Below are 17,996 nucleotides of genomic sequence, written 5' to 3' on the forward strand. Positions count from 1 at the left end.
ATTGGACATTGAGCAAAGTCTGAGATCTCTCCAGGGCCAGGCTGACAGGCCCCAATGAAGGGGTGAAGTTGGGGACAGTTGGAGGGTATATTGGACAGGGCAGTGGTTGGACGTGGGAATGAAGTTAAATCGATAGCAAGGAGCGATATAGGATCAGAAGGCATACAATCTCTGTGGGTAGAGTTGAGGAATCGCAAGGGTAAAAAGACGCTGATGGGAGTTATTTACAGGACCCCTAGCAGTAGTCAGGATGTGGGGCAGAAAATAAATCAGGAGATAGAAAAGGCATGTAAAAAAGGCAATATTACAATAATCATAGGGGACTTCAATATGCAGGTGAACTGGGAAAATCAGGTTGGTAGTGGATCCCAAGAAAAGGAATTTGTGGAATGTCTAAGAGAGGGTTTTTTGGAGCAGCTTGTGACAGAGCCTACTAGGGAACAGGCACTTCTGGATTTGGTGATGTGTAATGAGGCAGACTTGATTAGGGAACTTAAGCTGAAGGAACCCTTAGGGAGCAGTGACCACAATATGATAGAATTTACCCTGCAGTTTGAGAGGGAGAAGCTGTAATCAGATGTAACGATATTACAATTAAATAAGGGTAACTACAAAGACATGAGGGAGGAGCTGGCCAGAGTTGATTGGAAAAGGAGCCTCGCAGGGACTCTTCCCTGCGAGGCTCCTTTTCCAATCAACTCTGGCCAGCTCCTCCCTCATGTCTTTGTAGTTACCCTTATTTAATTGTAATATCGTTACATCTGATTACAGCTTCTCCCTCTCAAACTGCAGGGTAACAGTGGAACAGCAATGGCCGGAGTTTTGGGGGGTTATTAGGGAGGCACAACAGAAATTCATCCCAAGGAGGAGGGCAAGGCATCCATGGCTGACGAGGGATGTCAAGGACAGCATAAAAGCTAAAGAAAAAGCATACAAAGTGGCGAGATTTGTGGGAAGCCAGAGGATTGGGAAGCCTTTAAAAGCGAGCAGAGGACAACTAAAAAAGCAACAAGGGGGGAGAAGATGAAGTATGAGTGCAAGCTAGCTAGTAATTTCAAGGAAGATAGGAAGAGTTTTTTCCAATATATAAAAGGTAAGAGAGAGGCAAAAATAGACATTGGACTACTGGAAAATGTGGCTGGAGAAGTAATAATAGGAAACAAAGAAATGGCAGACAAACTGAATAGTTACTTTGCATCAGTCTTCACAGTGGAAGACACCAGTAGGACGCCAGAGCTCCAGGAGAACCAGGGGGCAGAGGTGAGTGCAGTGACCATTACTGAGGAGAAGGTTCTGGGGAAACTGAAAGGTCTGAAGGTGGATAAGTCACCTGGACCAGATGGACTACACCCCAGGTCCTAAAAGAGATAGCTGAGGACATTGTGGAGGCTTTGGTGATGATCTTTCAGGAATCACTGGAGGCAGGAAGGGTCCCAGAGGACTGGAAAGTGACTAATGTAATACCACTGTTTAAGAAGGGAGGGAAGCAAAAGACGGGAAATTATAGGCCGGTTAGCCTGACATTGGTCATTGGTAAGATTTTAGAGTCTGTTATTAAAGATGAGATCGCGAAGTACTTGGAAGTGCATGGTAAAATAGTAAGAAGTTTTACAACACCAGGTTAAAGTCCAACAGGTTTGTTTCTATGTCACTAGCTTTCGGAGCGATGTTCCTTCCTCAGGTTCCTCACCTGAGGAAGGAGCAGCGCTCCGAAAGCTAGTGACAGCGAAACAAACCTGTTGGACTTTAACCTGGTGTTGTAAAACTTTTACTGTGCCCACCCCAGTCCAACGCCGGCATCTCCACATCATGGTAAAATAGGACTGAGTCAGCATGGCTTTGTCAAAGGGAGGTCGTGTCTGACAAATCTGTTAGAGTTCTTTGAGGAGGTAACAAGGAAGTTAGACAAAGGAGAACCGTTGGACGTGATTTATTTAGATTTCCAGAAGGTCTTTGACAAGGTGCCGCATAGGAGACTGTTAGATATGTTAAAGGCCCATAGTGTTAAGGATAAGATCCTGGCATGGATAGAGGATTGGCTGACTGGCAGAAGACAGAGAGTGGGGATAAAGGGGTATTTTTCAGGATGGCAGCCGGTGACTCGTGGTGTGCCTCTGGGGTCTCTGCTGGGACCACAACTTTTCACAATATACATTAATGATCTGGAGGAAGGAACTGAAGGCACTAAGTTTTCAGATGATACAAAGATCTGTAGAGGGACAGGTAGTATTGAGGAAGCAAGGGCACTGCAGAAGGATTTGGACAGGCTAGGAGAGTGGGCAATGAAGTGGCAAATGAAATACAATGTGGAAAAGTGTGAGGTTATGCACTTTGGAAGGAGGAATTTAGGCATAGACTATTTTCTAAATGGGTAAATGCTTAGGAAATCAGAAGCACAAAGGGACTTGGGAGTCCTTGTTCACGATTTTCTTAAGGTTAATGTGCAGGTTCAGTCAGCAGTTAAGAAGGCAAATTCACGTCAAGAGGGCTAGAATACAAGACCAGGGATGTACTTCTGAGGCTGTATAAGGCTCTGGTCAGACCCCATTTGGAGTATTGTGAGCAGTTTTGGGCCCCTTATCTAAGGAAGGATTTGCTGGCCTTGGAAAGGGTACAGAGGAGGGTCACAGGAATGATCCCTGGAATGAAGAACTTGTCGTATGAGGAACGGTTGAGGACTCTGGGTCTGTACTCGTTGGAGTTTAGAAGGATGAGGGGGATCTTATTGAAATTTGCAGGATACTGCGAGGCCTGGATAAAGTGCACGTGGAGAGGATGTTTCCACTTGTAGGAAAAACTAGAACCAGAGGACATAATCTCAGACTAAAGGGACGATCCTTTAAAACAGAGATGAGGAGGAATTTATTCAGCCAGATGGTGGTGAATCTGTGGAACTCTTTTCCGCAGAAGGCTGTGGAGGCCAAATCACTGAGTGTCTTTAAGACAGAGATAGATACGTTCTTAATTAATAAGGGGATCAGGGGTTATGGGGAGAAGACAGGAGAATGGGGATGAGAAAATATCAGCCATGATTGAATGGCGGAGCAGATTCAATGGGCCGAGTGGCCTAATTCTGCTCCTATGTCTTATGGCAACACTGTGGGGGGCGGCTCTACTTGGCACCAGGTGCCTGGGAAAGAAGCACGCTCCCTTTCATGGACCTGCAGGGTTAAACCTGTTGGGCTTCACGTTGGGCACCGGTCTCTCCCACCGCTTGTTATATTGTAGCGGCAGCAGGATAAGGCCCTTAATTGGACATTAATTGTCCACATAAGGGCCTCAATTGGGGAAAAAGGTGGGTAACACACTTGACTCTTCATCTGCCACAGTAAAGTCATGGTGGGGGTGGGGGTGGGTGGGTACACCTCTGATGCCACAGCACCCTTATTTAAGGTCCCACAAGCCTGTTTTCCTGCCCATGGGTGGGCCGTGAAGTGTAGCCCTATGAGTTAAGACAGAGGCCAGTTACTTGCCTGCTAAGTCTACACATATACTCTGGTTTTAATCTCAGCTGTCTGGCAGAAAATGGGCAACTTTGGGCAGGATGCCCATTTCACACATCAGCCAATTTTAGGATCATTGACTTCTATTGAAAGTGAAACTGGACACGTGTAAAGTGTACATCCAACTCAAACCTGTCCCATTGTCAACTGTTGAGTTTGGTTACAATGGGGCTTTACACACTTACCAATTGGGACCATTGAGCAATGAGGACGAAATGTAATCCTGGTTGACTCTTCCCACTTTATCATGGAGGCTGGCATTCCATTTTATGCTAATTGGGAGCTTGTGGAGCTGTCTGAAGCAGCCTGCTTTCCCAGTTAATTAAACCGTGTATCAAAACTGGAGGCCCATCCATACGTCTTGCAAAAACCTCATGTAAAAGCAATTAATCAGGAAGCCCTTTTTTCCACGGACAGCTGATGGACTTTTGCAACTCGTAACTCCAAAAGGTTATCGAGGCCTAATCAATTGAAATCTAAAAGACTGAAATTGATGGATTTTTGTTAGGTAAGGGCAACAAGAGGTATAAAGTGAACGCAGGTAAGTAGAGCTTTTTTGGAGGCATTGATCAATTAGCAACATAATTAAATGGGGCCCAGGCTTGAAGGACTGAGTGGCCTACTGTTTTTACGATGTGTGATAACATCAGCTTTTTTGATAAGGTGCTGTCACTGTGTAATTGTGGTCCACTGGAAGTCAGACAGCTCAGGTAGTAATGTTTTAATAGCTCCTCACATTCTTCTCCTCACAGCTAAGCCTGTGCCTGGTACATTTATTCCACTCACTAAGTCAACATAATTGATGTGAGAAAAAAGCAGCTTCGCAGACACTCAAACCAGATCATCCTTAAATCTAAAACATTTTCTCTTGTTTTTGCTGTCTTGGCTTTGTTGTGACATGAGTGCTATCAAACGTGAAATAGATCACTTCAATCGGCGAGCCAAGCAGCTTACTTAGGTTTCCTGAAAGTAAAGATACAAAGAAAAAACACAGACACATCACGTAAGGTTTACCTATCATGTTATTTGAGGAAACATGATAGCAATGCTTGATCTAATCCTACCCTTTTGAAGAAGAACTGAATCATTGCATTTTTATTTCCCATTAAGTTTTCCATTTATTAGAAAGGAGCAGATGCTTCATAAATAAAGAAGCAACAGTTACATTGCTATTTTATACAAGATTTGATGAGAGAACGGGCTCTTCTGTGGTAGATATCGATGAATGTAGATAAATGCAACATTATGCACTTGGGGCTGCCATGTGTTACTTCAGTTCAATAGTAACTACATTTCAATAAGTACTTTGTCAGCTGCAGAGCTCTTTGGAATGTCCTGAGAAAGGCGCAATGTAAATGTATCTCTTCTTGTGTAAGGATGATGGCAAACATGCATAGACTCTGCAGGATAAAGGGTGTGGAGTGGAAGAATGTGTTATGAATCATTAAAGGTCCATGACCAGTCCTGTGAGGCTACTGCAGGTGCAAACAGGGGTCATAGAATCATAGAATTTACAGTGCAGAAGGAGGCCATTCGGCCCATCGAATCTGCACCGGCTCTTGGACACCCAAGCCCACACCTCCACCCTATCCCCATAACCCAGTAACCCCACCCAATACTAAGGGCAATTTGGACACTAAGGGCAATTTAGAATGGCCAATCCATCTAACCTGCACATCTTTGGACTGTGGGAGGAAACCGGAGCACCCGGAGGAAACCCACGCAAACATGGGGAGAACGTGCGGACTCCGCACAGACAGTGACCCAAGCCGGGAATCGAACCTGGGACCCTGGAGCTGTGAACCAATTGTGCTAACCACTATGCTACCGTGCTGCCCGGGTCGATTCAAAAGGGGCCAGTCAGTGGAAAAAGGGCTGCAATTTTGAAGCAGCGGCCTCATCAACGTTGGGGTAATAAGCTGCAGGATTCCAAGTAGCGTAGCTCGCCAGATTGAGGCCTTCTGATATTGGGTCATCACAGCTGCCAGCAAGATAAGTGCTGGGTTGGGGATGGGGCAAAAGTTGGCAGATTGTACAATGACTTTGTAGGATGTGCTTACCAGTTATGGTGGTGGCTTGAAGGTCGGAGAAGAATTTCCCAAAGGTTTATCCGAGAACGCCCCTGATCTTTTTTTCTGTATTTTTTTGCCTGAAGAAAGACAGGCTGAGTGTAGTGTAATCCAATGGCAACAATCCTGACCCAGTGTGCGAAGTTCCACTTTCCACTCCAGACCATTGAGAATAAATTCTCAGCTGACTCTCCAGGCTCAGTACAAGCGCTGCACTGCTGAGGTGTCTCCCTTTGGATAAGATGTCAAACATCCTGTCCTCTTGGGTGATATGAAAGATGCTATGGTACTATTTGGAAGAAATGATATGGAGATGCTGGCGTTGAACTGGGGTGGGCACAGTAAGAAGTCTTACAACACCAGGTTAAAGTCCAACAGATTTGTTTTGAATCACTAGCTTTTGGATCATAGAATCATAGAATTTACAGTGCAGAAGGAGGCCATTCAGCCCATCGAGTCTGCACCAGCCCTTGGAAAGAGCATCCCACTCAAACACACACCTCCTCCACCCCATCCCCTTAACCCAGTAACCGCAATTAACCTTTTTGGACACTAAGGGCAATTTAGCATAGCCAATCCACCTAACCTGCACATCGTTGCACTCTGGGAGGAAACCGGAGCACCCGGAGGAAACCCACGCACACACGGGGAGAACGTGCAGATTCCACACAGACAGTGACCGAAGCTGGGAATCGAACCTGGGACCCTGGAGCTGTGAGGCAACTGTGCTAACCACTATGTTACTGTGCTGCCCCCTAAGTGCAGCACCTTCATCAGGTGACTCACCTGATGAAGGAGCTGCGCTCCGAAAGCTAGTGATTCGAAACAAACCTGTTGGACTTTAACTTAGAACATAGAACATAGAACAATACAGCGCAGTACAGGCCCTTCGGCCCACGATGTTGCACCGAAACAAAAGCCATCTAACCTACACTATGCCATTATCATCCATATGTTTATCCAATAAACTTTTAAATGCCCTCAATGTTGGCGAGTTCACTACTGTAGCAGGTAGGGCATTCCACGGCCTCACTACTCTTTGCGTAAAGAACCTACCTCTGACCTCTGTCCTATATCTATTACCCCTCAGTTTAAAGTTATGTCCCCTCGTGCCAGCCATATCCATCCGCGGGAGAAGGCTCTCACTGTCCACCCTATCCAACCCCCTGATCATTTTGTATGCCTCTATTAAGTCTCCTCTTAACCTTCTTCTCTCCAACGAAAACAACCTCAAGTCCATCAGCCTTTCCTCATAAGATTTTCCCTCCATACCAGGCAACATCCTGGTAAATCTCCTCTGCACCCGCTCCAAAGCCTCCACGTCCTTCCTATAATGCGGTGACCAGAACTGTACGCAATACTCCAAATGCGGCCGTACCAGAGTTCTGTACAGCTGCAACGTGACCTCCCGACTCCGGAACTCAATCCCTCTACCAATAAAGGCCAACACTCCATAGGCCTTCTTCACAACCCTATCAACCTGGGTGGCAACTTTCAGGGATCTATGTACATGGACACCTAGATCCCTCTGCTCATCCACACTTTCAAGAACTTTACCATTAGCCAAATATTCCGCATTCCTGTTATTCCTTCCAAAGTGAATCACCTCACACTTCTCTACATTAAACTCCATTTGCCACCTCTCAGCCCAGCTCTGCAGCTTATCTATATCCCTCTGTAACCTGCTACATCCTTCCACACTGTCGACAACACCACCGACTTTAGTATCGTCTGCAAATTTACTCACCCACCCTTCTGCGCCTTCCTCTAGGTCATTGATAAAAATGACAAACAGCAACGGCCCCAGAACAGATCCTTGTGGTACTCCACTTGTGACTGTACTCCATTCTGAACATTTCCCATCAACCACCACCCTCTGTCTTCTTTCAGCTAGCCAATTTCTGATCCACATCTCTAAATCACCCTCAATCCCCAGCCTCTGTATTTTTTGCAATAGCCTACCGTGGGGAACCTTATCAAACGCTTTGCTGAAATCGATATACACCACATCAACTGCTCTACCCTCGTCTACCTGTTCAGTCACCTTCTCAAAGAACTCAATAAGGTTTGTGAGGCATGACCTACCCTTCACAAAGCCATGCTGACTATCCCTGATCATATTATTCCTATCTAGATGATTATAAATCTTGTCTCTTATAATCCCCTCCAAGACTTTACCCACTACAGACGTGAGGCTCACCGGTCTATAGTTGCCGGGGTTGTCTCTGCTCCCCTTTTTGAACAAAGGGACCACATTTGCTGTCCTCCAGTCCTCTGGCACTATTCCTGTAGCCAATGATGACATAAAAATCAAAGGCAAAGGTCCAGCAATCTCTTCCCTGGCCTCCCAGAGAATCCTAGGATAAATCCCATCAGGTCCCGGGGACTTATCTATTTTCAGCCTGTCCAGAATTGCCAACACCTCTTCCCTACGTACCTCAATGCCATCTATTCTATTAGCCTGGGGCTCAGCATTCTCCTCCACAACATTATCTTTTTTCTGAGTGAATACTGACGAAAAATATTCATTTAGTATCTCGCCTATCTCTTCAGACTCCACACACAATTTCCCATCCCTGTCCTTGACTGGTCCTACTCTTTCCCTAGTCATTCGCTTATTCCTGACATACCTATAGAAAGCTTTTGGGTTTTCCTTGATCCTTCCTGCCAAATACTTCTCATGTCCCCTCCTTGCTCGTCTTAGCTCTCTCTTTAGATCCTTCCTCGCTACCTTGTAACTATCCATCGCCCCAACCGAAACTTCACACTTCATCTTCACATAGGCCTCCTTCTTCCTCTTAACAAGAGATTCCACTTCCTTGGTAAACCACGGTTCCCTCGCTCGACGCCTTCCTCCCTGTCTGACCGGTACATACTTATCAAGAACACGCAGTAGCTGATCCTTGAACAAGCCCCACTTATCCAGTGTGCCCAACACTTGCAGCCTACTTCTCCACCTTATCCCCCCCAAGTCACGTCTAATGGCATCATACTTGGTGTTGGAACACTTCTTACTATTTGGAAGAAGGGCAAGGAAGTTCCCACTGGTGTCTGTAGTATAAAGGTCCAGCACATATAGGGCTAACGTGGGACTGAGTACAGTACTGTCCACGCCGTGATGTAAGAGAACACGTTACCCACTCCCAGGGTCAGTCTAATGTTGGACGGAACCATGTGCACCAGCAAGCATGGGCACTGCTCCTAGTTTGTACCCTTTACTGTGTATTTGTAAATAGTTATGAGTCAATAAAGACTTACAGTTAATATAGATATGACTACAAAGACTTCTTCAGCTACTGAACTGTAACCAACAGCCTACAACATGGTGGCAGCTTGTGGAAAAAACCAAGGCCTTGTAAAGGTAGCAGAAAAAACTAAAAAGCTGGAATACTGAGAAAACATTCAGCAAGGCAGCCTGACCTGAAAAGAAGCTCCAGAAGTAGAGGAAAAATCACTAGGAGAAAGCTCCAAAGAAAGAATTGGATGCTGGAGGCAGAAATTTAAAATGTCTCACTGCAGCAGAAGACTCCTTGAATCTCCTTTGTAAATACAACTTAAAATCCAGTGTGCAGTGACAGTAGACCTAGCATGAATTGGTTAAATCTTTTAAAACTCCAGTCTACAGCAAGTCCAGAGAAATTTTTAATGGGCGGCATGGTAGCACAGTGGTTAACACTGCTGCTTTACAGTGCCAGCAACCCGGGTTCGATTCCTGGCTTGGGTCACTGTCTGTGCGGAGTCTGCACGTTCTCCCCGTGTCTGCGTGGGTTTCCTCCAGGTGCTCCGGATCCTCCCACAAGTCCCAAAAGATGTGCTTGTTCGGTGAATTGGACATCCTGAATTCTCCCTCAGTGTACCCGAACAGGCGCCTAGTGCGACTAGGGAATTTTCACAGTAACTTCATTGCGGTGTAATGTAAGCCTACTTGTGACTCGAATAAAGATTTTTTTAAATTGAGAAACAGAAGTGCAGTTTGAAGAAACCTCTCACTAAATCCCAATCCCAAGTCAGCGTCTGAACATATGGGCCTGAATGCTTAGGAGCCTTCGCCATCCAGAGGGTTGGTGGGAAACACATCTCTGCTGACTCTGACAGGCCTGCTGCCATTCTCTGCTCTAACAAGCATTGATTAGCAGCAGGCAGGATTTCATCCTTACTTGGATGGAAGTCCTGTCTTGGAGAGCTGCCGGTCAATTTGATTGGCCGGCAGCTCGCCAATCCCTTCAGGCACAGCGCTGTAGTGGCCGGAAGAGGCACTGCAGCAACATGCCTGGGACTAAGTGTCAGGAGAAACAAATCTGCCTCATCCTCATCGTTAGGCTGCTGGTCCCCACTGTGAAATGGAGAGATATTGAGGAACACAGCCAGATGCCAGAATAACCTCCAAACCTACAGGAAGAACCAGCAGTGACCGAGCCTACCACTCTACTTACAGTTGGGAAAGCGGGTTGCGATTAGAAGGCCTCCACCACCACCTGAACCTTTGAATTCAAAGACTTGAAGGGGGTGGGGGGGGGGGGGGGAGAGATGGGGTGCGATAATGTAGTAATTACAATGTAACTGTATGATATTAACAACAATGTGAGGCATCAGATAAACTGTAATCATTTAAAATACATTAGATACAGACTTAGAGGATGGAGCAGTGTAAGCCTCTGGCACATACAGGTTTAATGTGGATCTCAGACAGGCCTGCCCACACGGTGATGTAAGAGAGTACATGACCCGCACCCAAGATCAATCTACAGTTAGAGACGTGCGCATGAGCAATCATGCTGATATTGTACCCTTTCCTGTATATTTGTAAATAGTCCTAAGAGTCAATAAAGCCTTATAATTAACCTACGTATGACTATGATGACTTCCTCAGACCCGCTGAACTGTAGCAAACACCATACAGTGTCCTGGTCAATATTTATCCTCCAACCAAATATTAAAAATTCAGATTATTCTGTTCATTATGACACCGATGTTTGTGGAATTTTGTGGTCCAATAATTGGCTGCTGTGTTTCCTATGTTTCAGCAGTAATTACAATTCAAGACTGGAATTGAAAGCTGGTAACGGTAACCATGAAACTATCATTGATTATTGTCAAAATCATCTGGTTCACTAATATCCTTTAGGGTAAGGAAATCTGCCACCCTTGTATGGTCTGGATGGACAACAAATGTTGTCCACATCCCATGAAAGAATCAAAAGCAAAGTACTTAATTGGCTGTAATGTGCTCTGGATGCCCAGAAGCCGTGAAAGGTGCTAAAAGTAAATGCAATTTTTTGTTGTGTTGTTTTCTTTATTTAAATTAAGAGGCAACTTTCAAATGGTGCACAATTTTAAATACCACAGGAAGATGTGAGGAATATACCATAAAACCTATAAATGCAGCCATTTAAGGTAACCATTTGGAACAACATATTTAGAGGGAGTATGTGTTTAAAATCAGGCAATGTTAGGCAGCAATTTTAAATGTTCCTGTTTGCTGCTTACCTCCAGTCTTCCCCTGTCCTATCATCACTTTTGGTTGAAGGCTGTCTTCATTAGACATCAGATGAGGAAGGTAATAGAAGATATTTGGCTGTTGAACATTGTGCTTCCTGGTGAGGTTCAATGCTTGCATCTTCACTGCATCTGAAATCAAGGAAACCATTGTTGAGGGAATATGCTCATGCAAGTTTTCTTATTATTAAGACTGAGACTTTTTCTAACAGGTTTCGGCCGCTGTGTCAGCTTTCAACTTTCAAGCTTTGCTGACAACCCCCCCCCCCCCCCCCCCCCCCACATACACACAGTCGGCAGGTTTGTAGGCAGGGGGTGAGCATAAAGTCCCTTGGGTGGGCTTCCTGATGGTTCCCACCTGCTTTGACTTCTCTGCAATTGGATTGGATTGGATTTGTTTATTGGCACATGTACCAAGGTACAGTGAAAAGTATTTTTCTGCGAGCAGCTCAACAGATCATTAAGTACATAAAAAGAAAAGGAAATAAAAGAATGTACATTATAGGGCAACACAAGGTACACAATGTAACTAGATAACACCGGCAACGGGTGAAGCACACAGGGGTGTAGTGTTAATCAGGTCAGTCCAGAAGAGGGTCGTTTAGGAGTCTGGTAACAGCAGGGAAGAGGCGGTTTTTGAATCTTTTCGTGTGTGTTCTCAGACTTTTGTATCTCCTGCCCGATGGGAGAAGTTGGAAGAGTGAGTCGGCCGGGTGGGAGTGGTCTTTGATTATCCTGTCCGCTTTCCCCAGGCAGGGGAATTATGAACCTGTTAAACCTCAATTTTTGGACTTGCCGGATGGGTTTCAGGTTATGGGAAATACTCAAATATAATTGGATTCAGCCCTTGAGCAGGAAGCCTCCAAAAGCATCCCTCTTTTAACTGTGGGCACCCCCCATCCTGCTTAAGGTCCAGTAATTAGGGACCTACCTTCCCCCACCCAGCGTCACTGCTAACATCCCAATCCCACCCTGTCCACCCCCAGGCCTCTCCTACCCTCCCCACCCTGAAACCCCCCAAAACATACCTCTTCCTGGTGCTGCAGGGACCAGAGAGTTGCTCATCAATCAAACTAGCCGGCAGCTTTTGAAGATGGGACCTCCTTACGAGTGAGGGGCGGAGGTCTGGCCTCCAGCCATTTAATGCTCACTGGAGCACGAAATCACTGCGGGGCAGACAGTGTCAGTGGCAGGTCTTCGGTTGGTGGGAAGGGAAACTCCTCCATCCGAAACATCCTGACCATTAATTAAAAATATAGATTTGTTTTGGTTTTTCATTTATTTATTACACTGCAAGGAGCGTCACACAAAATCAAGAAGAATCTACAATATGGGAACATGAGAAAGATAATAAAAATAAACAGGTGTGCATACAGAGGTAACATATATACTGATATGGGGCCCCTAACTTTGGGCCCCCAGTGATCAGTTTGTTGAACCTCTTGTAAGAAAACAGAGACCAAGGGCGAAATTCTCCGGTATCGGCGCGATGTCCGCTGACCGGCACCAAAAACGACGCTTATCAGTCCGGCATCGTGCCGCCCCAAAGGTGCGGAATCCTCCGCACCTTGGGGGGCTGAGCCCTAACCTTGAGGGGCTAGGCCCGCGCCGGACTGATTTCCGCCCCGCCAGCTGGCGGAAAAGGCCTTTGGTGCCCCACCAGCTGGCGCGGAAATGACATTGCCGGGCGGCGCATGCGCGGGAGCAATAGCGGCCGCTCACGGCATCCCCGCGCATGCGCTGTGGAGGGAGTCTCTTCCGCCTCCGCCATGGTGGTGACCGTGGTGAAGGCGGAAGAAAAGAGTGCCCCCACGGCACAGGCCCGTCCGCGGATCGGTGAGCCCCGATCGCGGGCCAGGCCACCATGGGGGCACCCCCCGGGGCCAGATCGGCCCGCGCCCCCCCCCCAGAACCCCGGAGCCCGCCCGCGCCGCCTTGTCCCGCCGGTAAGAGAGGTGGTTTAATCCACACCGGCGGGACAGGCATTCTAGCAGCGGGGCTTTGGCCCATTCGGGCCGGAGAATCGCGGGGGGGAGGGGGCCCGCCAACCGGCGCGGCGCGATTCCCGCCCCCGCCGAATCTCCGGTGCCGGAGAATTCGGCAACCGACGGGGGCGGGATTCACGCCAGCCCCTGGTGATTCTCCGACCTGGCGGGGGGTCGGAGAATCTCGCCCCTGATCTCTGTATTCTTACAAGAGGTACAACAGGTGATCACAACCTCACTGTATTAATTCTGTACATGTTGCTCCTGGTATTAAAACAGGGGCGTGTTTGATGTCACATGACATTCCTTGGTGATGTTGCTGTGGGCATACCCATGTACTTCCTTGCCATTGATCTCCTCTGGCTCCTCTGCCCTGCTTACCCTGCATTCTGGTTGGTATCTCCCCCCCCCTATCATTATCTTAGATCGGTCACAGCAGCCCTTCCCGACCCACAGAATGTAGGAGGAGGCACCCTTGCAGAAATGCATACTGCAATCCTGGATGCGATCAGGTACAACCGGGGCGACCCCGTAGACGGTCTGAATAAATGCAGACAGAAAAAGTCTGAACACCCCACAGCGTTCGCAGGACGCTTGTGGATTCATTTTGAAGCCATTTTCGGCAACGTAGATCGTGCCCATTTTTCCCCAGACAATATGGCCAAGTGGACCCGCATCCTTATCTCCCATGCCACGGAAGCAGGACAGAATGCCTGTAGCAATTATGACCCCTCGGAGGAGGCTCATAATGAGAAGTGGGTGGTCAAGAGATTGTCCCGCGTTTGGGAACAAGCGGCTCACGGTAAATCAGCCACTAGAACCCCCGGGGAAAATCAAGCCGCCGCAGATGTGCAGGCAGTAAGAACCACTCTTCACAACCCCGTCTGGGTAAACGAGGGAAAGAACAGCCCCCCAGCCAAACCTAAAGAGTGCTACAATTGCGGACAATTGGGACATTTTGCTAGAGAATGCAATGGCCCTAAAAAACCACAGAGTGCCCAACCGACAGGCACTCTCGATAAGAAAAAGGCAGAGCCCGTAGCGACCGAGAACTGAGGTGTCCACATGATGATTTAAAGAAGACACTTGGTGAAAAGTGTTGTCCTTTCTGATGGGACCTGCAGAATGTTTTACGTTGTCTGTCTGTTTGTTAAATGTTGTTCGTCCTACAGGAGAATTTTCTCACCGCCCCACACCCATTCACCTAAACTTTTTAACTTTCCCACTGACCCCCACCACGGCCATACGCCCATTCTGCCAAAACCTCTGAGGACTTGCCTCAGAGGCCCACCGAGATCAGACGCCCATTCAGAGGAACTAGCTTTTCAGCTGATACGTGGTCACCAGACCAGACGCCCGATCGTAGCTACTCTTCTGATTTGATGGTAGAATCAGAACAGTAACCCCACCATGATGACTACATTTTTGTCCGTTCTTTGGTCGCTCAGGCAGTGGAGAAACGGCGTGAGACCCCCCCGTTGGTCAAAAACGCTCAGGTGGGGAAGATACGGTATTGGTAGCCGTCCTACCCGGGGACTCCACCCAAATCGTACCCGTCGCGGTCCACACGCACCTCATTCGAACTTTTCTTTTAAAAAACGTTTTATTTTATTTAGGCAACCTTTGGGTTGCTGCCACATGCTATTTACATCCTAGAACATTTGGATGATAAACCTAGCACTGGTCCACCATTGGGAAGTGTGCCGTGTCCAAACATTTGTTTTGAAAAAGAAAATGGGGGGAGAGTCACATACTGTGACCAATTATAAGGGTTTAATTGGCCCCAAGAAGGACAGACACACCAACACACCAGATATTAAACCGAAGTATTTACACACACTATGCTTGTCTTACAGAACTCCAGAAGCTCCAAGTCCGGAGAAAACCAGCGAACACAGGAAAAGGAAAGAAAGAGGACAGCCATGAGGACTCCTTTCATCGTGCTCAACATCTTTGTGGACATTTGGTTGCGCGGGAACGCGGACCCCATTACTCCAAACCCCCCTGCCGTTAACGCTTCACTGCCCCGTAGTACCGAGGGCCCAGTCACCAACCACGCTGCATTATCCTGGTGTGCCAAGTTCATAACTTGGTACTCCCTATCGTACGTCATTGAGGCACTGTTAGCATTGGCCATACTCTGCTGTGCAGTACAGACCATGCGCCTCTGCAAGTGGAAAAGGAGAGCGTACCGCGCTCGAACCCCGGTCTATCGGATCCAATCCCCGATATTCGGCTACAACCAGACCCCAGACCCCCGCGATATATGAATAATAAAACATGCACTGGCGGTTTTCCCTGTAAATAAAAAGAGAATGTATGGGAATGTATGATCCTGAGCTTGACTGCCAAGCCAGGAAAGAATATATTAAATGTTGTAATTGTTATTGTATGTTTAGAGAGATAAGATTGTATAATACTTGAAGAATTGTTTAGGTAAAATTAGAGGTTCCCAGTTTTTTTTTTTCCAGACACATGCCCCTGCCTGACATAGCGCCCTCAAGAATTGTTTAGGTAAATTTTTGTGCATAGCTAGGGTCAGAGTAGTGGCCATGTGGGAGGTGCCCCCCCAGGGAAACAAAGAGGACAAAATTTATGTGATCCTTCACGCTTCGCGTTAGGATCACAAGGCGGGATTGTAGCCAGGTAAAATGGCTGCGTTCCGATTAATCTGGCCAAAACCCAGTTTAAAACGGCTAACCCGAAAGACTGCTGGGAAAAGCAGCCAAGAAGACACAAGCAGGCAGCTGCAGACTGTTTTGCATATTCGGCTCTGGGAAGGTAGCCCAGATCGATACACAGGGCTATCAACAGCCCATCAACCCAGGTATTCGCAGTTGCATTCAGGACTGTTTGCAGCCAATCTATTCAGACATCCACAGTTAAATCGGCTATCCCTGGGAACAATTGCAACATATTAGCAATTGAATACCGGGCCAGACCTGTCGGCGCCTGCAGTGGCCGAAACAAAGACAGGTGAGCGACCACCCCCCCGATCGAGGAATCGCCTCACCATTGGACACATCGACCCAGAGATTGGGGACAGATCCAATCACTTGGGACTCAGGGTCAAGGGCCGCCCCGGGAGGCGGGAAGCCCCTGGGCCCTATAAAAGTGAGGGTCCAAGTTCAGATCTCTCTCTCTCCTCTTCGCCTGCTCGAGACCTTCGCAAGACCAGCCACCGGCAACTGTAAGTTTGAATCCAGCGATCGCTATCCGGTAGAGACACCTAGCCACCGACCTGTAGCAGCCTTTTGAATCCCGCGGGCCAGATTTGATTGGACAAGCCATTCATTTCCCTGACCTGGTGGGCTCTTCCTAAGTTAAGTATTGGCCAGTAGTGATAGGTTTATTATATGGAAAGTAGTATTAGGGTATTAATATTGCTTGTTGTATATAATAAATGACCATTGTTTTAATCCTTACTAAGCGGTGTGCTGTATTATTAATCATAACTTGAACTTGAACCACGTGGCGGTATCATAAAGATACCTGGCGACTCATGAGCAAAGGTGACGTAAACAGAGCAAATAGACTAAGGTTAAAAAGAGCAACAATACCTACAGCAATACGATCTGCCATATTGTTTGCTAAGGTGTCTGTTTACTGCCTGAAGATCAGGCATAATGCCATCAAATGTCTAGATCTGTAATTCTAAAATGTTACTCGTATTTCATTGCCAGTGAGCTTAGGTCTTTGGCAAATGCTGTCCGTATAGAAGCATTCACTTTGTTCAGCTCATTATTCATCTGTGACAGGGGAGCCGATCTTGTGCAGCATATGTTGAGAGCTAGTTTGTATGTTTGAGAATGGGAGAGGAATTCAGTTGCTTGTGCTGCTTTTATATTGTGGATCCTCCTGGCCCTGAGGCTTGGCAAATTTACCTTGAGGCAGAGTGCAGCTGCATAAGATCCAGATGCCTGAGGAGCCAGCAGTACCAAGGAGCCCAACATAGAGAAACACCTCTATGAGGATTTCTTCTCTTTCCTTCCATTGTCCCTCTCACTTTGATAGAAGATGGTAAAGCAGCTTTCTCTTCATGAAATTTTAAAAGCTACATAGGCGATAAAGTAATTCTAACTTCAGCTGCGGCCAGATTTTTTTTTTAAAGTGTTTGTGGTAGCACAGTCTAAGACACCACTCTGTTTCCTTCCTGTGTTTGAACGGTTTTTACCAGAAGAACCAAATTTGCGAGACACCTGTTCTTATTAATCATCTCCAGCTGCACCATGGCACACTGAGAGCTCCAATTCTAAACCAAGCATCACAAATACATATGCACTGTATGAGAAATGAAGAGAGACTCCAATGGAAAATGATGAGCAGTCTGAGACTGTGGTTTCAGACCGTTGAACGTTTGCATTTTCCCCAAATTTAATTATGAAAAGTCAAGGCTGTTGAAGAATCTCTCAGGCTGGCTATTGCAATGAAATGTGTCGCCTACAAGAAATAAACACTCATATCTACAGGCTTTTGAGAACAAGCGTTTTAGATTCAGAATTGTTTCTATCAACAGTTTGTATAACTGCCCTTGTACACTCACAACAGAAGACATTTTATCTATTGTGATCATCAGACCTTTGTTGAGTCATAAGATGTGCAATAACCTCCATGAGGCCCATGGGTTACCCTAATCAATCGCTCCGTGGGACTCGTGGAATACAAGCTTCCCCGCTAGCGGACGGAGACCACCAAGCCAGGGTTCACATTTAACTTGTATAAAGGCCGGCCAGGATGGGGACTGATACTGTGTATTTGCTGCCAAAATGACCACGAATAAACTAGCGTTTACTCGACTGCTTGGCCTCCTGGGTCTTTATACTGGTGGTGAGGTAACAAAAAGTGATAATGATTCTGGACGTCCCAGATGCACTGGGATATTATCATACAACAATCTGTTCAACAGACTTTTGAAAAATGCCGCTCTTTAGGAAGTTAGACGT

At 46.8% G+C, this 17,996-nt stretch overlaps 1 protein-coding gene across 4 annotated transcripts in view; it reads right to left on the reverse strand.

Annotated features, from left to right (window-relative positions):
* Positions 1-17,996, reverse strand: part of LOC140408433 (alpha-1,3-mannosyl-glycoprotein 4-beta-N-acetylglucosaminyltransferase B-like) — a 446,701-nt gene that overhangs the window by 251,268 nt on the left and 177,437 nt on the right. For all 4 annotated transcript variants that reach the window (XM_072495615.1, XM_072495614.1, XM_072495616.1 and 1 more), the window contains one exon: positions 11,060-11,200. In XM_072495615.1, the coding sequence (XP_072351716.1) occupies positions 11,060-11,200 (141 nt within the window). The remainder of the gene's footprint in view (positions 1-11,059; positions 11,201-17,996) is intronic.

The sequence above is a fragment of the Scyliorhinus torazame genome, chromosome 3 (genome assembly GCF_047496885.1).
Source record: "Scyliorhinus torazame isolate Kashiwa2021f chromosome 3, sScyTor2.1, whole genome shotgun sequence".
Classification (NCBI taxonomy): Eukaryota; Metazoa; Chordata; class Chondrichthyes; order Carcharhiniformes; family Scyliorhinidae; genus Scyliorhinus; species Scyliorhinus torazame.